At 38.7% G+C, this 23301-nt stretch overlaps 1 protein-coding gene across 3 annotated transcripts in view; it reads left to right on the forward strand.

Moving 5' to 3' along the window:
- The first annotated feature begins 3092 nt into the window (after positions 1-3092).
- Positions 3093-23301, forward strand: part of RAB3GAP2 (RAB3 GTPase activating non-catalytic protein subunit 2) — a 75272-nt gene continuing 55063 nt past the window's right edge. Inside the window, exons 1-3 of one of the 3 annotated variants that reach the window (XM_032466749.1) lie at positions 3169-3296; positions 6201-6260; positions 18781-18845. In XM_032466749.1, the coding sequence (XP_032322640.1) occupies positions 6242-6260; positions 18781-18845 (84 nt within the window). In that variant the 5' untranslated portion in view covers positions 3169-3296; positions 6201-6241. Of the gene's footprint in view, positions 3297-6200; positions 6261-18780; positions 18846-23301 lie in introns of all 3 variants that reach the window. The other 2 variants (XM_032466750.1, XM_032466748.1) reach the window with 2 other exon arrangements.

The following is a 23301-nucleotide window of genomic DNA, read 5'->3' on the forward strand; positions in this document are numbered from 1 at the left end:
CAGAGTTAAAGATGAGGACTGCCATAACTAGTCTCTGTGGCTGCTAGAAAAATAACCTGCATGTGAAGAGAGGTTACAAATTTTCTGCCAAGGAAACAGAGTTTGGCTGGTCTGTAAGCTGGATAATCACTTGTGACTTCCCGCCTGCTAAATGCAATCACCTCTTCTAGGAGATACACATTCTATAGGCAGAATGTGGGCCATCTGGAGAGGCGAGAGGCTGTGGCCTCAGAGCATGGAGTTGTCTAGGAAAATCAGATCAGCCATGAGGTGTGGGGTTGGTTAAAGCGAAAGTAGGTACATAGACAGAATGTGGGCCATCTCAGAGGCAAAAGAGACAGACCGTGAGGCGTGGGGTCGTTAGTTTTATGCTCTCGGTAGCTTCATATGCTAACAAGTAGGAGGATTATTCCAACTACTTTGAGGAAGGGGCTGGGATTCCCAGGAATTGCGCCATCACCCACTTTTGGACCATTTATGGTCAGCCTGGGAAATGTCATGGCACCTGTGCGAGTGCCATTTAGCAGCTAATGTATTACAATGAGCATGTCATGAAGCTCAAGGTCTACTGGGAGTTGAATCTTTTTCCATCTTAGTGCTAGTTGCTGTGTCATTCTTTTAATGGTTGTGCCCGTCCCTTCCCTCCAGTCTCAAAGAGACTAAGGCCCAGGAAGGTGATGTGAATTACCCAAGTTCACATCACTTATTAGCTGCTTAGCTGAGACAGAACCTAGGTCTCCCAGCTCCAAGTTCATTGGTCTTTCTTTCACACTGTGCTGCCCATTCTGTCTCTCAACACCTTCAGCTTCTGGCCACTGAGATTGACAAGGGCCTGCCTCTGATGCTCAGTGAGCATCTTTTTCTGAACAGCAGCTATCAGTCCTCTAACTTGGAATGATGGATTCTGGAGAGAATTCACATTAGTCCCCTCCTGAGATCGTTTGGCCCCGGCATTCTTCCTGGCTTCAGAACTCAGACCTCGGAGGGATGCTGTCTGGGCTGGGATATGGAAAGCCTGCACATTTTCTGCAACGTGCTTTCTTATGGCTGTGTGGTTAGTGATATTCACTGTGTAACACAATCCTCCCACGCTCCACAGAAACCATGGCAGCCGAACTCCAGAGGCCTCCCCCTGCAGCTTTACAACTTCCTGGGGGAAGAGTTCAGTTCATGACTGAGGTAATTTCTGGGAAGGGTATTTAAAATCCTCAGAAACATTCATGAATGAGTCTTTTCAATACTATTTGGAAGGAAGTCAGGGACTTCACCATTGAAACTGAGCAGTAATGAAATTCAATGGCTGCCACACAAGAGATATATGAATGCCTTGGGGCAGAACAAAGACCAGCTGAATCAGCCAAGGGCAGTTACTTCCACGAAAATGCACTTACCTGAATAGGAACTTGAAGGGTTTTCAGGGAATAACACTGCATCCTTGCCAGAAGTGTCATGTGTTCTTTACTTATCTTGTAAAGCTAAGAATCTAAATTTCAATTTTATTTTAGTATGGTGTTGGTGCCATATTTTAGGGTTTAATCATCAGGACTGAAAAGGCCTGTTTTTTTTTTTTTTTTTTTTTTTTTGCAGAAAAGGCAAGCTTTGATTATAGAATTATAGGTCTCTGTTCAACGGATAACAGAAATAACCAATTTTGTGAAAATCATTTTACTTTAGAAACAGGAATTAATGGAGTAGGAATCTGTGCACTAAATTATAGTTGTTACATTATTAGGACTAAGTGTGTACACATGTCTATCAGAAAAGAATGCTCTGGACTTCGTCTATTTGCCTTCCATTTATTTCCACCCCATTTTCTGTTGTATATAGTGGATGACCACTTTAGGTTTCCTTTGGGAAGTATGTGAGTGTCTCCGGTTCTTTATGCTAACATTAAAATAATTCCTTTTTTGGTTTTTTCTTAAAAAAAATTATTTAAATGGACTTCAAGAGTCTTCTCAGAGGCATAGATAAATTCCTTCATTAAAAAAATTAAGGCATGTTCTTTCAAGATGGCATTGTGACTATCTAATCGGACATGTGGAAAAGTACTGTAACAAATACGAAGTGCTTTGTAAAAAGAAGCGGCTTATTCTACTTTATGTACATATTCCATTCCTCCAGCAAGTATTTACTGAGCACTATGTGCCCAGTCCTGTGCTAGATGCTGTGGATACAAAGGCATTAAATGACATCCCAACCTTCAGGAGGTTACAATGAAGTCTGTTCCGGATCCTGGCAACCCTCCACCGCCACCCCAACAAAACAAAAAACACAAACCAACTAGGTGAAGTTCCCTGTTATGTGCTGTCATAGCACTTTGTACGTTCTTCTTTCTTTCCTAGCATTATGCCAATTTCAGTTAAATAGTTGAGTAGTTAATTGCTTACTACCTGTGTCAGCCACTAGAATTCTGAGCTCCAGGGCAACAAGTATTCATCTCTTTGGTTCTCTACTTTATACTCAGTGCCTTGCGTGGCTGACAGAAAAAAACAACAACAAATATTTGTTGAATGGATGAAGGAATGAATGAAAAACATGAGTATAACACAGTCCTATACTAGGCGTGCAGAGTACGACGAGAATTTATATGAGGAGCACTTAAAGCGAGCCTAAACGGGGCTGATTTCCGGGAGGGACATTAATCTTTTCAAACTCAGATACCTGCATGACACCGTCCCCCACTGGCATGCCATTAGCTTAACAGGGATTGTTGTCTGTGAAACAACGTAATCGTGCCAATAGTAGGACATCAATAAGACTGGTTAAATGCTTCAAAGGCTGGCGCGGAGAACGCCCAATTAGATCACCTCTGGCTAAATGCCAGAATGAATAAAAGGGTTGACTCCCGGGTGCAGGCGCAGAATGGGACTAAAGCCGGCCCCTTGCCTCCACGTCGATGTTAGACCCTCCTCCACTGGCCACCACTGGTCACGTGACTCGGACCTCGCCGGCCCGGGCGCCGGGGCCGTCCCGCGCACGCGCAGCGTTCGGGGCGGCGGACCCGAGGGCGCTGACAGCTTCCGGTTTGGTTTCCCCGCCCCTGCGTGGCTGAAGCTGTTCTGGCTCGGCGGTGGCGGCGGTGGCGGCGGTGGCGGCGGTGGCGGCGGTGGCGGTGGTGGGGTGGCGCGGGGCAAGGGCGTGGTGAGGTGAGGTGAATGCCCGAGCGGGGTTCCCCGGAGCCATGGCCTGCTCCATTGTCCAGTTCTGCTACTTCCAGGACCTCCAGGCCGCCCGGGACTTCCTCTTCCCTCATCTGCGGGCGGAGACCCCCAGCGGCGCCGTGCGGAGGGACCCCAGTAAGTGCCTCCGCCCGCGGCCCCTGCTGGGCAGGTTGGGGGCTCCTGCCCGCTCCCGCCCCTTCTGCCCCCGGGGTCCCTAGTTCTCCCGGCGCTTCCCTCTTCTGACTGCGCGGATCCCCTGCCGTCCTCGTCCTAAAGCCGCGTCCGCCCTGGCTGCGTCTGTGTTGTCTTCTGTCGCCCCAGCTTTCCCCTAAGCCACTCCGCCCTCTGGCCAAACACTGCGTCCTGCTTCCTCCGGTCTCGGCCTGTCCCACTTCCCCACCCCCACCGGCTAGCTTTCTCTCTCCGTCTCCTCTAGCTCCCCTCCTTCTGGCCCGAGGTCCCCGTTCTGCCTGCTCCGTGGTCGCATCCTTCTCCCCATTCTTTGCCAGCTGTCAGCGTTCTAGGCCTGGTTTTGCCTCAGCACCCCCCCCCCCGCTCCCCCATGCCTGGCCTTCTGCTGTCTCCTTTTCCGAAAGTGTTAACCATCGCCCACACTCTCCCTTCTTCCATCCTCTTTCCTCTCATTCAGATTCAGAGAATAAGTGATTGACAAGTGAGTGACTCCTAAGGTGGTGAGTAGGCATCTCCCACATCAGGAAAATAACCTGTCAGGGAGTGAGAATCCCCCTCAGGAACTTAATTTACAGTAGCATGGCCAGGAAAAGTTAGTATGTTTTATTAAGCTGGGAAGCCGTCCACCTGCTATTATCATCAAACAGTGTAACTCGCCCAGTAGTTTAAAATGCAAAGTCTGGTTTATTAGCTACTGCATAGTTCCTCAGAATGTCCTACATTTCTGTTATTGAAAGTGTGTGTATTTTACGTTTGATTTCTTCGTATTTCCAGTCTGAAGCACGCCAGGCTTTGTCGTAGAGTGCTGTTACTTTGTGCTCTACTGGGATGGTCATAAAAGGCCCAATAAGTCAGCTCCTCCCTTTTTAAAGTTTGATACTGAATCAAAACTGTGTATGAATATTTACTCTGTGCCAGTCAGTAGTGCTGCAAATCAAATAAAGTTGGTCTCTGCAGTCTCAGAACTTACAGTTTACTGAGACAAATAAGTTAACCCCTACCGTACAGTGTGATTGAGATAATGTATTTCTCCCCCCCCCATATATATATGGTACTAGGGGGGCACTTCCTTGAAGTGGTTTTGCTTAAGCCTACCTTTGAAGTCGTAGTTAGATGAATTAGGAAGAGGTAATAGCATGTGCAGAGAAAGGGAGGCCTGAAATAGTGTGATGTTTAGAGAACTAAGTAAGGCCTAATGACTGAAGAAGAGGATGTGGGGGAAAGGGAGGGGAGATGAGCTGTAAAGGTAATAAGGAGCTTGATCACGAGAAGCCTTGTGAAAAGAATGGGATGCGTCTGAAAGACGTTATGCAGAGGAATGACATCAGATCTGTACGTAATGTAATCAACAAAGTTGAATCAACCTGTTCTGTGCTTTGGCACTGGTAGGAAGGGGAGAGAGGAAGCAGGGAAGGTGGTTGGGAGGCTCTTCCAATAATCCACGTGAAAGTGATGCGCACTTGAACTAAAATAGCATCAGCAAGACTTGAGAGCAGGGGGTCTAGATTAGAAAGATGTTAAGGAGGTAGAATCTGCAGAACCTAATGAAGATCTGGTGTTGGGGGTTGTAGCTGGTGAGAGGGAGTTGAGGGTGCCTTTGGCATTTGGCTTGGGCAAGGGTTTTTAATGAAGGAGGTAGGTTTTGGACCTTTGGCATCTTTAAGTGTTTGCAGTTTGCCCAGTTTTAAATGCTCGTGGTGGTCTCAGCTGGAGGCCTAAAACTTAGTGAGGATCCCTGAGCCAGAGGTGTTAATTTGGGAGATACCAGCAAAAAGTGTCAGGTCTCAAGGATTATGTATATAGTGAAATGAACTCGGCACTGAAGGCAAAACAGTAGAGGAGCACTGAGGAGTCACATAGAGGTTAATGGGAAGAGGACTGAGAACGTAACAAAGAGGAAAACCAGGTGAGAGTGATGCCCCAGGAGTGAGAGAGAATTGGAGGAAAGGGAAGAGGGGTCAGCAGTTGCAAATGTAGCAGAGGTCAGCTAGGATAAGGAGACAAAAGCTCATGAGTTTTGGGAAGGTGGAGGTGGCTGGAACCTTAGGACAGTTTCAGTGGAATGGTGGAGGCAGAAATCATATTTACAAGATATTGAGGCATTAAAAAATTAAGTTGACTATTTCAAGGAGCCAGGTTGTGAAGGATGGTGGACATAGGACTATAGACAGGGGATGTAAAGAAAAGAACATGTTTTCTCTATCCCACTGCCACTCCCCTGGTCCAGCCACCATCTTTTCTGATCTGGGCAATGGTTTCTTGTAATTAGTTCCCAAAAGCAGTCAGAGTGAACTTTTAAAGACATAATTTAGATCATAGCAATCCCCTCTTTATAACCCTCTTTGGCCTTTTTTTAAATTGTGATTTTTAAAAATTATATTATTTAATTTTGGCAGTCGGGGGAGGTAATTAGGTTTATTTATTTTTAGAGGAGGTACTGGGGATTGAACCCAGGACCACATGTGTGCTAAGTGTGCACTTTACCACTTGAGCTATACCCTCACTTCCCCTGTGGCTTTCAGTTGCACTTAATATACAATCCAGAGTTCTTATGAGGCCCCCAAGGCCCTGATCCCTGCCACTTCCTGCACCTCATACTCTTCTCCCCATGTTTCTTATGCTTTTGCTGTCAAACCACCCAAGCCCCTTTGTGCCTGAGGCCTTTGCCCTTGCTCCTGTCCCTGCCCTGGAGGTTCTGTGCAGATCTTTGCATGCTCGTTGCATTTTGTTCAAGTCTCAGCATCTCAGGGAGGCTCTTTCTGAACATCTAATCCAAAATGGTCCCCCCCCCACCCCCTTGATCTCATTTGTTACTCGCAATCATTTCACCTTGTTTTCATCGCCAAGTCTGTACTGTCCAGCGTGGGACTCTCTAGCCACAGCTAGCTATGGAGCCCTTGAAATATGGCAAGTGTTACTGAGGAACTGGATTTTTAATTTTACTTAAATAGTCAGATGTGGCTAGTGGCTGCCATATTGCATGGCACAGTTACAGGAGCAAAAATTTAGGCACACACATGTGGAATGCTTGTCCAGGGCTGTACAGTGAAGGGTAGCCTTAGACTGTGAACTGGATCCAGGCAGTTGGGAGTATAATCATACCCCATACATCTATATTAATTTATAATATGCCTATGCGTTTGCAAATGTGATTTAATTTATTACCCTTTTGAATAAACTTCTTAGGTGTATGTAGGTTGGTTATTGTGGCTACCATCAGTTCAAGTAGAAAATAAACGGAGAAAGAACCCCTTAACCAGTGAGCCCCTTTGCCAAACCTGTATTTTACAGTTAAAATGGTGCTTTAATTTAGAAATGAAAACCAGAAAAATGGCTAGCCAATTATAGGTAGTTTACTTGGAATTCTTGGAGTGACAAGGGCTCTGGATTTCAGTAATCACTCAGGGCCATCTTTTACAGAAAATAAAGTTATGTAAAGAGCTCTTCATTAAGAAAACCTGAATCTAAACTTTTGTGAGGGTGAAAATTTGCAGAGTAGGAATGCAGTTATGATGGTGTTTGGCTTGGCTTTTCTACACTTCATTTATTAGTGTTATAAGTAATTACTTTATTGGGAAGCAGAAGTCATGAGGTCGTTTTACTTAGCTTATATAGTTTGAATTTCTTATCCCAGCTCATCTCTAGGGGATATGTGAAACCAAAAGAATAAAGAAACCTCAATTACTTGTCATGATTTCTATGTAAATGATAATTTTGATGACTTACCCGTTGGTTTAATAACTTTTATTTTAATGTGAATATTGTCATAGACATAGTAATACCTGGTACCTGGGTACCCAGAACTCAGTACTGCTCTCTTCCATATTTGAATTGTCAGAGAATAACAGTATGGCTTTCTGTTACTTAATATCATCAGTTATAAAATGAGACTGTCTTCTATTGCTGTAAAAGAGATCTTGATCCCTACTATTTTTCAATGTTTACGTTAGTGATAAATATTCATAATTATTTCTACTCAACCAAATGCTATCTATTTTAGACATAAAATTTGGTCTCATACTTCAAAATTTTGGAGCTGGGTAGTAGTATAGGTGCCTACCTAACTTACAGTGAGATAATTTCCAATGAGACTGGATTTCTGTATCAGCTTTCTGATATTTATAATTAAGTTAAACACAAAAAAAGAAAGAAAAAAAGAAATACATGTACAGAGAGGGAGAATTAGAATATTGGAGGTAATTTAGATGTTATAATCTTGTGGATCTCTTATTTACCCAATAGTAAAATAATTTTCTGTTGACATACTTAAAAGGTGGGGTAGCTTTCCTTCTTGCCTCTTTTATCAGAAAGATAGAAGATAAAGCATACAGGGAATTAACTTTAATTAAATCAATTAAAATTGTGTTCTTATACAATCACAGAGAAAAGTGTGCTTTTTAGGGTAACCTAAAATCATGGAATCATTTTAGGCTGAAATATTATAAATGGTGTAAAATACCCTTTTTTTTGTACTTGGTGAAAATGCTTTTGTTTGTGATAATACTGGGGAGAGAGAAGTAATCTGAAAGAAGAACATTTATAGGAATTTTAGAAAATTTATAGAGTTACTGGATTTTGTTAGCTATTTAAATTTGGAAGAGTGTCTTGGAGATAAATTTTTGTCGTAAGGAAATTGACATGAGCAGTCTTTAATTCCTTCCTTCAGCTAATACTTATTGCACACCTGCTCCTTAGTAAGCACAAAGTAGTCTTAGAGGTAAATAAAATCGGTTCCTCTCCTCAAGGAGCTTTCAGCAATAAAGGAGATAAGAATGTAAAAGGAGTGTTGGAGGTGTTATGCTATAATTGGAATATGATAGAGAATGAAGGAGTGTTGGTTCATTCTGTGTAGGGGACTCAGAAAAGTCTTTATAGGGGAACTGTCATTTTCGCCAAGTTTTACTAGTTTAGTAGAGGTCCATCAGGTGGAGAGAAAATGGTCAGGCAAGGGATGTGAAATGTGAAACAGCATTGGGGTCAGAAAGCTGCAGATAATAAATTGTGGTGGGAGAGTGGGACATGGTAAGGGATAAAGCTGGAGAGACGGGCAGAAGCCTTCAGATTTTACACGGTAGCAGGGTCTTCAAATGGAAGTAAGAATACCTTGGGATTACGTGGAAATTTGCTAAGGTTTCTTGGAAATATGGTTTTAAGTAGATCAGCTTCCAGATGCGCCTATGTAGGCACCAGATGCCTACTTTTCTACCCTGCCTCCTCCTACTTTACTAAATAAAGGCTCACCTCTCACACATTCCAAGTATTATTATAATAAGTTGCTCCAAGTTGTTAAAAAAAACCTCCCCTTTAAGGTACTGTAAACTCCTCATCCATCCCAACAGATTACCATTTTTGTTTAATAATTATCTAAATTTGTGATAATGTATGTTATTTTTCTCAGTTATCTGCTTCTAATAGTATTTGCAATAAAGCAAATAAGAAAAAAAGCCATGTCTTGGCTCACCTGTAACCCATTTGAATTTTTCTGGGAGTCTGTGCTAGTGGCAACCTAACCATTGTTGGTTTTAAGCCAAAGTATAGCATTTCAAGATATGAGTTGTAGAGAGATGGATTTGGAGGCTCTGAAAAGGGTAGCTTGGGTAATGCAGAGCTAAAGGTAGGGGACCATTTGGGAGATGTTCATACAAGACCAAATCAGGGCCCTCAGAAGTACAGACAGGACTAAGGCAGTAGCCGTGGTGATGGATGGAGTTTGAAATTCGCTAGATATAGCAGTGGCGATCTATGAAGGGAATTTGAGCTGAGAAATAGGTTAACCAGGGTAATATTTATTTGTCAGCAAGGAAGAGAATGAATGGGAGTGGTGGGTGAAAGTAGAAATAGAATGACCAGTTAGATGGCCTTTGCAGGATCTCTTAAAAGGGGAGATCATTTTTTCCTTAGATTGGTATTCGTCAGACGTTATTTAATGGTCTACACAGTGACAATCCTGGAGCTACAAGACAGCAAGTGTGTCTGAATGACTACTGTGCTAATATCAGTTGGGACTATTGAGACCCTAAGGACCTCATGGAAAGGAATCCTTGAAACCCTTAGGTGTCTGCCATGCCGTATTCCTCCTTTGAAAAGAAGACCAGAAAGAGTCTCTTGAACACAGATCACTTTTCTGTGTATCATATGAGCCTAAGTCTCAGACATAAATTTCCCAGAAGAGAGAGTCTCAGATCAAGAGAGAGAGAGAGTTACTCATTGTCACGTTCCCTTTTTTTAAAGTTATAAAGTCAGACAGGAAACTACTTCTGATTTCTTATATCCCACCTTCCAGATGTTAAAACTAGTGTTATGCTGTCCAAAATGGTAGCCACTGGCCACATGTGGCTATTTAAATTTAAGTTTAAATTAATAGAAATTAGATAAAAATAAAAATTGAGTTCCTCAGTCCTGCTAGCTACATTTCAGTGGCCACGTATACCTGCCTAGTGGCTACCTTATTGGATAGCACAGATTTAGAGCACCTCCATCATTACAGAAAGTTCTGTTACAAAGTGCTACCCTGGTGAGAATCCTTCCAGACTTTCTGCTTAGATAATAAACACATACTTGGCACATGGGTATTTTAAATTTTATATTATAGTCTCATTTTTGTAAAATGGTATATTCTGGAACTTTTTGGGGGGTTACTTAATTATATAATGTCAATATCTTTTCAAGTCTGTATATACAACTTGGTGGCATTTTTTTCTAATGGCTTCACAGTATTCCAGTGAAGACTCCCATTCCCCTATCAATGAACTTTAGATTATTTCTGATGTTTTTGCTTAGTAAGTGTCCTTATACATGGTTTACCCATAATGCTAATATTTCTGTATGTAAGTTTCAGGGACTGTAATTGCTGGATAGTAGGAATTCACATTTTAATTGTTGATGACAGTTGCTCAGTTACTCTAAAAATTGGTCACGTTCATTCCTGTCCATGGTAAACAGAAGTACTGTTTACACACATACTTGTCATCTCCCTGTTACCAGTTTCTTTGATTTTTGCTCTTCTAGTAAATGAAAAGTGTTTCTTGTATGATAAGATTATTTTCAGACTTTATCTGTATTTTTTTAAATTAGAAGTAATAGCAAGATTAAGCTGGTATTGGAAGAATTTAGCTTAAATATGAGGAAAGTTTCCTCACAGGGGCAATAATGGAATATTAGAAGGAGTTAAGTCAGGAAGACATCGAATTGGCTCTAGAATATGCAGAAATTAGCTGTAGCTAGCAGTATTTTCATACCTTCGCCTTCTAATTCCCTCACCGTATTAGCCTGTATCTGCCTGTCTTTTTCTGCAGCTTGGGATATAATAAATCAATAACACATAATTATGAACTTGTAGGAAACAATTGTAGAAGATATAAAAGTTCTTTCTAATATATATATTATTGCCCTTAATGACTTCTTTTGAAAAACAAAATAGGAAGAAGAACAGGGCATATTAAATTTCTTCAAGTCTATGCATTTTTTGTTTTATTGTTTTGGTTATGGTGGGTCTAAAAATTTCTTAGGTTTTTGGGCAAGGGAAACATGTTCATTGCTGTAAACCTTAGAGCAAGAGGATGCACTCTTATTTTTGCTTGAAGATATTTTCAGTTCTGTCATTTTCTGAATTGACTATCAGCATTCTTCTTATGTGATACAGGAGGCTACTTATTTGACAACAGGAGTCATTAGAATTCTAGAACTGAAAGGGACCTTAAAGATCTAGTCTGATTTAATCATGGTGGTTTGAAAGAAATAAACTCCTGCTTGTTGAAAATAGGATGGCTGCCTCATTTTAGATTGCTACATATTTTTATGTGCTGAAAGGACTATGCTAATATGCAAGTTATCTTCCCATTTTCGGTTTCCCTAGAAATAGAAAAAGATTAATAATTCTGAAGCATAGGAGACTAAGAAGCAGCTTCTCTTTTCATTAGTCTCTTTTTTACTTTGTGTTGCTATGTGATGCTTTCCTTGTCTTGACCAAGAAAAGCCAAGTAAAATTGATTGAACCCCCGAATTATTTCTGAGTCATAGGCTCTAGAGGTTCGTGCTCTTTATATAAACCAAGTACATTATCTGTTCTTTTTTTCTTGTCTTAGAAGAACGGGAGTGAATTTGATTCAGTGTTAATCAGATCTTTTCTTAGACCATGAAGATTAAATTAAGTTTTCCTTTTCCTAACATTTAATGATTTCAGTTTCTCTTTTTGTTTTTGATCTTGACATACTCATACTGGAAAAAGCAAATACTGTCAAATTAATTGCCCACTTCTAGAATTCAATTTCCTCTCTAGCTTCAGGTTCTTCTTAAATGAAAAAGATAACGCTCATTTTATGAGGACATACTATTCAGAAGCAAATCAGAATAATGTATTTTTGGGATTAAATAGAACTATGGAAAGCAGAAATTTAATTTCTTATTTTAGCTTTCATTGGTAGAATAATTCATTCACTGGAAATATCCCTAAAAAGATACCTATATTTTTTGATGATTGAATTACAGTATGTTTTCCCTATACTTTGAAGATTTCAATGACTGTATCATTTATCAAGTGAGAAACTGAACATATCTTTTATACTACTATAATCTAATCTCTTCAGGGAGAAAATTCTCTCCAGAGGGAGTTGTAGTTATATTTTATATTTTAAAGTCATTGGTTTTATTCATCCAGGCAAAACATTTAACTTGATAAGGGTAAGAACAAGGGCTTATGATTATATTAACAATTATTCTAGACAGTTCAAAACAGCCCTCTTCAGTGATGGGTATAAGAAAAGTTAAGGATTGAGAAGTCAAGTTACTAATCAATGAGGACGTAGTTGATTTTTGTTGCTGTTACTTGTAACTTCATCTTGCTTGTTTTTATTTCTCTGCATATCATATAAGTTGGAGATCAGCTTAAAAATTTTATTTACATAGAGAGCAGGTATGATTCAAGTTGTGTGAAATAAGAGGGAAGGGTAATTTCACCAATTGAGGTGGACTAACAAAATAATGTCAGCTGGCAAACTTCTTGAAAGACTTAAATTGAATCCTCAGTGCAATCCTTGATTTTCTGTGAATTTTAAGGAAAAAATGGCTAAGAATGAGAAAAGAATAGATGTTTAAAGGAAGCTCTTCCCTCAAGAAAATTTTGCTGCCCCCACTCCCTTAAAATTACTGATTCAAAACTATGCAGAGATGTCTTGCGTGTTTGGAAATGCCATTTCCTCCCCCGGTAGGTTGTACAGGAAATGAGATGGGAAAGCCTAGTTGAAAACATGAGCCTTTGAAATATTTTGCTTATAGCTGATGCTATACTGATGTGATATAGTTGTAAAATAACTGCCTTAGGAGAAACATCTGACACATGAATCACAGCACTGAAGTAACAAGACGAGGGAAGCAGTCTCGTGACCTAGTTTTAGATGCCTCCAATAGGCAATATTTGCTGTTTTTTTTAACTGATTTTAGTATAACCTGTTTTATTCCCATTGGCAAAAAGAATATTTGCGTAATAGAGTACAGACACAGTTCTGGTGTTTATTTGGGATCTCAGTGTCCTTTGTGGTTATTTTCTAGCCTACCAAAACATTAGTCTGAAACTCATTCCTAATTGAATGAATGTATTGGTTTTCCTTTATTGATGCAGGATCTTTTTAAAGTAATGATACAGGTATCGTTTTATGTCGAAATATACTCTGTGTGTGTGTGTGTGTGTGTGTGTTTGTGTTTGTGTAAGAACTATAAAGACTCATTAATCCATATCAGGCCAACTATTTTGAATGATATTTCTAGAGGATCATTTTTTACATAATCGAATTCTGCCCCTTAGACTTGAATTAGGACAGAAATACTCTATTTTTCCTATTTTTAATCAGAACTAAAGCTAAGAATTATTGTTTTTTTAATTATTTTTTCTGAATGGAATAGAGAATTATTAAAGTTTATATGTTTTTAATTTTACATAGAAAGCTTATTTGAAAAAGTTGGTTTTGACCTGGGCATAAAGTCTGTGTATATGAAGTTTACAAAAAGTAAAGTTGTTATTGTTTTGTATTTCTGTGAAATTGCAAAAGATTTAGAATCAGCAGCTGATTTGTTCACTATATTTTAAAATGCTAGTTTAAATCTTGCTGCTTTTATAGGGCTATAATGGGGAAGTGTTTGGGTAAGAAAGTCATTTTAAAGACTTTGTATCCTAAATGGATATAAATATTTATTAAGTGGTTATGGTATTCTTGAAGATACTTATGTACGTGTGTGTATGAGAGTTTGCACACATACAGTATACGTAGTTTCTGCCCTCCGAGGCCTAATAGTTGTATCGACAAGGTGTGCATTTATGGTAAATCAAACAAGTTAATGCAGCAAATGACCCAGCACAGTTCATACTTAAATTCTGAAAGAAAAATATAGTTAAGTGCTGTGGTTTCACAAGAGAGAAGGACCATTGGTGGATGCAAGCAAACTTCATAAAGAGTTCATCTGAGTCCTGGAGGGGAAGTTGGATTTGGAAAGGTGGAGACAAATGGGAATGCATTTTGGTTGTCAAATATGGGATAGACAAAGGCACAGAGTAAGAATGAGGAGTGAGGATGCTGTATATAGAGAGGACTCATTGTAACAGCCATTGAGGGTGTCTGTGTGCCAAGCACTACTCCTAAGTGCTTTACATATGTCAGCTCTTGACCAACAATATGAGGTATAAATGGTTATTAACTCCATTTTGCTTAAGAGGAAGCCAAGGCAGAAAAGATTAAATAAATTGCCCAAGGTCATATGACTCTATAGGGGTAAAGCTGGGTGTCCAACCCAGGCAGTCTGACTCCAGAGACCTAATAGTTGTTCTAGACTTATCTCATACTGTGGCCATGAGCCACATGTCCAACTGAGCACTCGAAACGTGGCTGGTCCACACTGACGTGCTCTAAGTGTGAAATCCACATGGGATCTTGAAGACTTAGGATCAAAGACACAATGTAAAATATCTCATGAACAATTTAACATTGATTACTTATTTAAATTATAATATTTTGCCTATGTTATATTAAATAAACTGCATTATTAAAATTAATTTTGCCTGTTTCTTTCTGCTTTTTAAATATGGCTGCTAGTACATTTAAAATGGCATGTGGGGCTTGCATTATGTTTTTATTGGATAGTGCTGCTACAGACTGCCCGCCAGTGAGTGAAGAGTCTAACTGGAGTGAAAGAATAGAAACACGGGTGAGGGTAGGCAAAGGGAAAAAGGATATTTAGGATCAGGTTAGATGGGCATTGAAGTTTATCCTTGAAGCTAGTGATCCTCAGAGTGTAATCCATGGACGATCTGTCTCATGTTTTCAGGGTGGGTCCAACCTTAAAGCTGTAGTCACCCCTAACTCATTATTTTAGTCTCTTCTTGCAGAGATTTTAAGGCTACCGAGAGAAGAGACTGTAACTCTGCTTATATAAAGGCAATGAAAGTGGACGCCATTTTAAAAATTTGCTCATCGGTGTTGTTGAATTTGACTTCAGCAAAATAAAGGATGCAGGCAGTTGATGATAGTGTCATTTAAAGAATTTCTGGAGATTGGATGGTTGCTACTTATTTATTTAAAAAATGGAGAAAACTTCTTACAATTACTCCATAATTTATCGTCCAGCCTTTGACTGAAATAAGTGCCACTTGGCTCATCAGGTAAACTGGGTAAATGCCAAAAGCTATGTGATGTGGTGATTTATAGGGTCTGGAATTTTTACACTGGACCCTGACATCGCTAAAAAAATTGTATGTCCTGGTGTCCATGTTCGATAGTACATTTTGTTAAACCCATTTACCTCTTAAGTTATACCAGAGCTTGGGACTTTCAAATTACCCTGGCCTATAGGAGATTTTGATCTAATTATTCTAAGAGACAATCATAGTTTAATAATGAAAAGTAAATTAGTCTTATTTCTTCATGAGTACATAGGATTTGTAGACCTTAAGATTTTACAGTGATGTTCCATATTGACATTAAACAGTGCACAGTTCTCATATGTTAAACACATTGCTCTGGTAGTCCACAACCTTGATCAATAATCAATTAAAATACATTGATAATGATATGGATTGAAGAACCATCATCTTTCATATGGAAGTTACCAGAAGGAAGGACTGCCTGAATAAAATTCTGTACATGAACAGCAACTTTATTAGACATTCGTCAGCTAGTTTTTCAACATAAACCACCTTTTTTTTTTAAGAATGTGCTTGGCCTGCTTACATAGTTTGAGGGCATAGGAAATAACCTTGGTAAAGTGCTGAGATTCTGACACTTTTTAACAGCTGACAATAGCTGTCAAACAGCAGCCTGCAAAACAGTATCAAATGATTTTCAACAGAAGTCAGGAGGCTGCAAAATTTATATCACTGGCCCTGAGTAGAAATAGCCACAGCGTAGTGTATAGTTTGCAGAAATCCACCCCCCACTTTTTTTAATGTTTCCCATTCTTAAGTTGACTAGAATTTGGAATACATTTTCCTAGAAGTATGATGAACAGACTTAGGATTCGAGATCAGCCTTCAGAAACGTTGTTAACCTACCTAAGTGATAGTTCTCCTTCACCTTCCTTTAACCTCTGTTTGTACCGTGACTTCTTTGGAAATGTATTCCTGTGATTGTGAGAGATGCCCGATTAAATTCTTTTTCCCTCTTGTTAATAGAAGCTCCCCTATCAGAGGCATTGAGACAAGGGTAAACTGTCACGAACACAAATATTTTGTAAAAAGAAAGTATTTTTCAAGGTCTTTCTCTTCCTGGATTGTTTAAAATTGTGCCATAAGGAGAGACTGGGTCCCTGCAGGGGCAGGAAGTCCAAATTGCTGCTGTCCTCTGAGCGGATGAGTCATTTGTGAATTGAGTCAGTACTTTTTATACCAATATGCAGGAGAAATAACACATTTTTCATAGTTTTGTACAGCATTCAACAGAGGTTAATATGCACAAACCAAGCTCTCGGAAGGCTTGTTTGCTTTTGTATCTCAAGCACTTAGCACAGTGCCCAACATATAAGAGAGGCTATTGTTTGTTGAATGAATAAATGAATGAATGAACTAATGATTAGCTGACCTTCATGAAGTGCTTTAAATTCTGCATGATCTCTCAGAGATTGCGGTAATTTGATAAACATTTTTTTACAGCAATTTTAACACTGAATTGTGAGCTTTAGTGTGGTACTTTGTTTTCTTGTACAAAAGACAAAGCATTTTTAAAACTGTAGAAGTGGGGTGGCCTACTTACTTGCCATGAGCCCACAATATGACAGTTGTTTTTGGTGCAGTGGAAAAATTAGCAGAATAAAGAGATTAATTACCTAACAGAATTAGATTGCCAAAGAGCAAGTTACAAAAAAAACTTCTCAGTCTCAATAGCGAGGGAATATTTCTTTTTAAAAATAATAAATATCTTGCTTTTGGCCTTAAATTGTAAGCCCCACTCTTTCCTAATCTTATCCGTCTTCAGAGGCCATAGGAGAAGTCTAGCAGAATACTTGTGAGCATGGGACTTGGAACTCAGGCAGACTTGAATTCAAACCTCACTCTGCCACTTAATCCTCTGTGATCTTGGTCAAGTTATGTAAACTAGGTAATCTGTTTTTCTTTTTGTAAAAAGGGAATAATAAAGGATCCTTGTCATGCTTATGTGAATTAATGCCTATGAAGCATTTAAGCAGGTAGAAATGCTGAATGTATATTGATTGTTGGTGGTATGTGAATGCCATCTTTTTGCCTGTTTGCCTTTGAAGAGTTCCTAGCCATTTCTTAAAGACTTAGTTTAAGCTGACTCCTCACTATATTTTTCCATCTCTCTCACTGCCGCTTCTGAGTTCCCACAGTAGTGGATTACAGGCCTTACCACGACAGTTAACATGTTTGTCTCTCTCCTACGCTAGACCACAAATTCTTTAAAGAAAAGGGGCTCATATGTTTGTATTTTTCTTTGTTCCTACTACAGGGTATGGTACATGGTGGTTAACAGAACATTTGTTAAGTTGTTTAATTGTGTGTATGGAAGTCTTCTATAAGTTGTACAGTGTTAATCAAATGATAATAGTATTTTAGGACTTAATATATGCCTAGCAACGTGCTTGGAACATTAGAAAGTAGTTATTTGCTCTTTAAGTACCATAGATGGGACAGTTACCACAAAGCTAATTGAGGAATGATTCCAAGTACCAAACTGTAACATTTTTTATTGTCTAATATAAAAAACTTACAGATAAGTAGAAGTTCTGTTTGCTTCCTTCCTGCTGTAAGCATTCTAGATAACAGACTCAGTCCTGTCTTTTAAGTTGATTCTTCCCCCAGAATTTGAAGCTGGTTGGTTTAAGTATAGTCTTTTATTTATATTTTATATTATTTTAATGGCTAAGTCTCGATGACTAGCACTGAGTACTTGTTCCGTATCAGGCACGGAGGACTGCAGCATGCTGTCTGGTGTAAGCACTTACAACAACCCCACCAGCTCTGAGTACTACTGTTTTCCCTGATGTTCTCCTAAGCGGAATGAAGCTTATAGATCTGGGGTGACTTGCTCCAGGTCACAGAGCTGGCAAGCACTGGCGCTGGATCCAGGATATGAACTTAGAAAATCTGATTTTGGAACCTAAACTTACAATCAGGCAACTGCCTGCTCTTTTCACGTTGGAACTTTTATCTGTTTGAGATAATACACATAAGGTATCTAATGTTTGTCTCAGATTAATTCCTTTAAAAATGATAGTTTTATTCCTTCTCCTCATATGATATCAAGAGATAAAGTCAAAGGTAATTTTATAAAAACAAGTAACGTGAGCATTATAAGGGACCATACCCTCCAAACCAATTTAGGATATTTAATTCCCTGTTGCAATGTTGGTTGAACATCTTATTTTAATCCAAGAGAATGTTCTCATGTGTAAGAAATCACAGAGTACCAGAAAAGGGTGGAGAATAGTAGATATCTTGTTTCAAAATTTAGTTTTTTCTATCTTTGATAACTTGTCTTATTAAAGAACACGTTTTAAGATATCTGTATGAAATTTTAGGTGTGTTTTTGGTCACTGTGTATATTTAACTTGTCTAATGTCTTAAGTAACAAATATTTGTCACGTAAAGATTTTTTTTAAAGTTACCTTTGCAGTTTGATTTTAATGTGGATAAACTTGGTATCCAATAGCTTGAGATCCAAATAACTTGCAAAGTTTTACTACTACATAGATTTAGAAATTCAGGTCAAATGTTTCCTGATTATTATTACATATAGTAAAATCCTGATCTAGTGTAGTTTACCATTGTTTTCTTCCTTTAGATTCATATAATATGTGTAATATGCATTATATTCATAGAATATGTATTATATATTAAGAGTTGGTTTTATTATGTTTAGAGGAAGTGTTTTAAAAATATTTTAAGCTCTGTGTTTCATGTGAGCACTTTTCATCTTTTTCAAAATAGGTAAATCAACAAACTGGGAAGATGATGGTTGGGGAGCGTGGGAAGAAACAGACCCCCAAGAACCTGTAAGTCTTTGTAAACATACGCGTGGTTTTTTATGGTGGCATTTCCCTTTTGTAATGGTGGTGGCATATTTCAGTGTTAGGCTGACATTTAAAAATTTATGTCAAGAACATTTTTGAACTTACTTAATAGTGCTTAAGGAGATGCCTGTTCTTAAGGATTTAATGACTTTATAGCTCAGTGGGCCAAATGGAGAACAGCTATTTTAGGATTCTGTCTCCTTCATTAGTTATCCTTTTAGACCCTTTCACTTACTCATTCACCACGTTTCTTAAGGGCCCACCACAGTCTCGGTGCTGGGCATATAGCGATGGGCAAGGTAGGCAGAGTCCCGACATGTGGCAGTATCTTTTCACCTAGGAGGAATCGAAAATCTAAACTGGCTTAAATGACAGGGAAATTCATTAGCTCACATGAAGTCAGAGATAGTTTGTGTTCCCAGATAAATAAATTCTGGAAGGTGAAATTGCTTTTAAAAGGTATACATATTTCAAATTTCAATAGAAATAGTTGAGTGGTGTTTCCAAAGGGCTGCCCCCTTTGTTGTGCATTTCCAACAGCAGTATATGAGAGTGCCTTTCTCTGCCCTCTGAATTATAGAAGTGAAAACATCTCTGGGCTAATTGTTTTTTATCACTGACTGTGCACTATTGTTTATTTTGTAAACAGTGAATTATTTCTCTGTACCCATGTTTTTATCAATATTGGGAAACTTAGGACTATGAGAGATGAATGTGTTTTCTTACAGAGGCCTGCTTTTCTCAGGTTCTTTCTGAAATTGTTGGCCCCTAGTATGTTATCAAACTTTAATCTTTGCAAAATCAGAATGGCATAAAATGCCACTTCAGTGTTTTAATTTGTATGTTTTTATATGGAAGTATAGTTGATTTACAATGTTATGTTAGTTTCTGGTGTACAGCAAAGTGATTTAGTTCTATATACATATATATATACATATATATATATATATATATATATATGCTCTTTTTCATATTCTTTTCCATTATGATTTATCACAGAATATTGAATATAGTTCCCTGTGCTATACAGTAGGACCTTGTTGGTTATCTATTTTATATATAGTAGTTTGTATCTGCTGATCCAAAACTCCTAATTTATTCCTCCCCTAACCCCTTTCCCTTTCGTAACCATAAGTTTGTTTTCTATGTCTGTGAGTCTGTTTCTGTTTTATAAATAAGTTCATTTGTATCTTATTTTAGGTTCCATATATAAGGGGTATCGTATGGTATTTGTCTTTCTCTGTCTGACTAACTTCACTTAGTATGATAATCTCTGGGTCCATCCATCTTGCTGCAAATGGCATTATTTCATTCTTTTTTGGGGCTAAGTAGTATTCCATCACATATATATATACCACATATGCTCAAAGTAGTCTAGAAAGAAAAGAAAACTTGTATAGCTTTGTTTAGTTACTTTTTTATGTGAAGCACTTATTTCTCTTCGTTTTAGGTGAGGTGACTGTTTTATTTCTATGATTTAGGTAGTAAACTACTGAGAATTACAGTGAATATACTGACAGCCCCTTGTTTATACTGGATTTTAGTGGTAGCACTGTTTCACATACATGCCTGGGAAAGTTAGCACAATGAGAGTGACAATAAAAATTGCAAATGATGGACATATTAACTAAAGTTGAAAGCTTTGAAAAATTACTCTGGGCTACTTCAATGGCTATCTGGTCATCACAGTAGCTGATACACCAAAAAACATTTATCACTGAGTCCAGAGTGGTAACTTACCAGCCCTTGGAGTGGGCAGCTATAATTGAAAGGCTGGTTAAATTACTGCAGTTTTACTCTCTGCTACATTGTGAAAGGATAGTTGTTTGACAAATTTGTAGGCTTAAAATCAAAAGAAAGAAAAATTTTAAATATGTATTTGTCACAGCCCTACTGTTGAGAAAAGATACCTTTTTATAATCCACGTTGGTGGCTTCCAAACTTGTGCAGATTAAGAAAAAATTTTTACTAGTTTCAAGTCAAAGAAAAATCCTTGAAGTTTAGGCTATGCTGAAATAAAATACATTCTCTTTCCCTACCCCAACCAGGGACTATGTTTTATAGCTAATGGATGCATCTAATGTTAACTTAAGTAACTGGGTACTCGCTGGTTTTTGTGGAAAGCCAACTTGGCCCTGGTGGTGCTGGGTATTTTTTTTTTTTTTTTTTGATATGCCTCTCTGGGGAAATTAACTACCTTGTCAAATGATGGCATTATTTTAGGACCAGTATCATCAGGGAAGCATTATTCATAGCTTCATAGCTGTGGGACCCATTATTGTGTAGGAGGTTTTCAGAAAAATCTAATTGGTCGGCAGATGCCCTTATGGTACAAAACAAGGATGAGCTTGCTTGAATGTGTGCTGAGACTTCCTGGCACATTCTTTTTAATATTTTGGCATCAGTTTATAACACATACAAAGATGAAGGTAGAATTTTTAAAAAGTACTTCTATATAACTTTTTAAAATTTTTTGTGTATGTGTGTTTGAAGTATAGTCAGTTTACGATGTTGTGTCAATTTCTGATGCTTCAGTCATACATGAATATACGTATATTCGTTTTCATAGTCTTTTTCACCATAAGTTACTACAAGATATTGAATATAGTTCCCTGTGCTATACAGTATAAACTTGTTGTTTATCTACTTTTTATGTTAGTATCTGCAAATCTCAAGCTCCCAGTTTATCTCTTCCCACCCCCTCTCCCCCTGGTAACCAAAAGTTTGTTTTCTAAGTCTGTGTGTCTGTTTCTGTTTTGTAAATAAGTTCATCTTTTTTTTTAGATTCCACATGTAAGTGATATCGTCTGGTATTTTTCTTTCTCTTTCTGCTTACTTCACTTAGAATGACAATCTCCAGGTCCATCTGTGTTTGCTACAAATGGCATTATTTTATTTTTTATGGCTGAGTAGTATTCCATTGTATAAATATACCACATCTTCTTTATCCAGTCATCTGTTGATGAACACTTAGATTGTTTCCATGTCTTGGCTATTGTATATAGTGCTGCTATGAACATTGGGGTGCATGTATCTTTTTGAATTAAGATTCCCTCTGGATATATGGCCAGGAGTGGGATTGCTGGATCATATGGTAAGTCTATTTTTAGTCTTTTGAGGACTCTCCATACTGTTTTCCGTAACGGCTGCACCAGACTACATTGCCACCAACAGTAGAGGAGGTTTCCCTTTTCTCCACACCCTCTCCAGCATTTGTCGCTTGTGGACTTTTGCATGATGGCCATTCTGACTGGTGTGAGGTGATATCTCATTGTAGTTTTGATTTGCATTTCTCTGATAATTAGTGATATTGAGCATTTTTTCATGTGCCTATTGGCCATTTGTATGTCTTCATTGGAGAATTGCTTGTTTAGGTCTTCTGCATGGCACATTCTTAACCAGGCCTTTACAGCTCTCTTTCCTCCCTGTTCTTTTTTAATCATTGAGGGGCACTAGTCTCTTGGTCTAGAAGTGGAGTAGAGCTTCTTGTCACTCCTTCATTCTGAATGAACAGCAGAGCAGAGCGGGGTTAGAGGTGCTGTGGCACTTTGGGTTACAGGGCTCGGCTTCCCAGGGCAGCATAGCGTGGAAGCAGCACAGAGGGTTAATGCAATTAAACCGGTGCAATTAAACTCCAGTGCCTGCGTTTCAAATCCATGCTCCGTCTGTGTGATGTGGGGAAGTCATCCATCCCCAAATGGGGGTAGTAATAGAATCTTATTCATAGAGTTACAGTGAAATTAAGTAAGATTTCTGTGTAAAGCCCTTTACACAGTACTTGGCACTCAGTAAGTGCTTGGCCGATGTTGCTGTGTACATCATCCAGATCACTGTTGTCATCCCTGTCTTGTTCCTGTTGAGTCAGTCACCAAACCCAGACATACATCTGGGTCAGCACTTCTTAGTGGACCCACTGTGCTCTGCTTAGGATGGTGCCCAAGGGTTTCTTTATTGTGAGAGGAGGTTTCAAGTGACTGTGGCCTGATTTCTACCAAATCGCTTGGGTACGAAGTAGCAGACATTATAGAACAGTTAAGGGCATGTTCATCCTTTTGTTCTTTGTTTGCCTTTATAGCATGTTGACTGTTGATACATCATCCCAATGAGCTAAGGGATTTGTTTTTTCTTTTTGAGGACTTACTGAAAGAAATTTGATTTACATAAGATTTTTTCTCCTACCTCCACTCCTAGTGGTTTTCAATTTTTAAATTTGCTTCATGATTTTCTGGTAAAAATTCATACTGCTTGGGGCAAAATAGCAAAACCTATGGAGCAGTAACAAATTTTTACCTTTCTTTATAATTTTAAGGATATCATTTTTTTTCAGTTGTGTGATTAGAGGGTTTTAATCTTATTGAATCTGATGCATTGAATACTGTCCCTCCAGGATTACATGTGATGACCAGGAACTTGTGGTTGCTCTCCCCACCCCAGTGTG

Source organism: Camelus ferus, chromosome 23 (assembly GCF_009834535.1).
Source record: "Camelus ferus isolate YT-003-E chromosome 23, BCGSAC_Cfer_1.0, whole genome shotgun sequence".
NCBI classification, from domain to species: Eukaryota; Metazoa; Chordata; class Mammalia; order Artiodactyla; family Camelidae; genus Camelus; species Camelus ferus.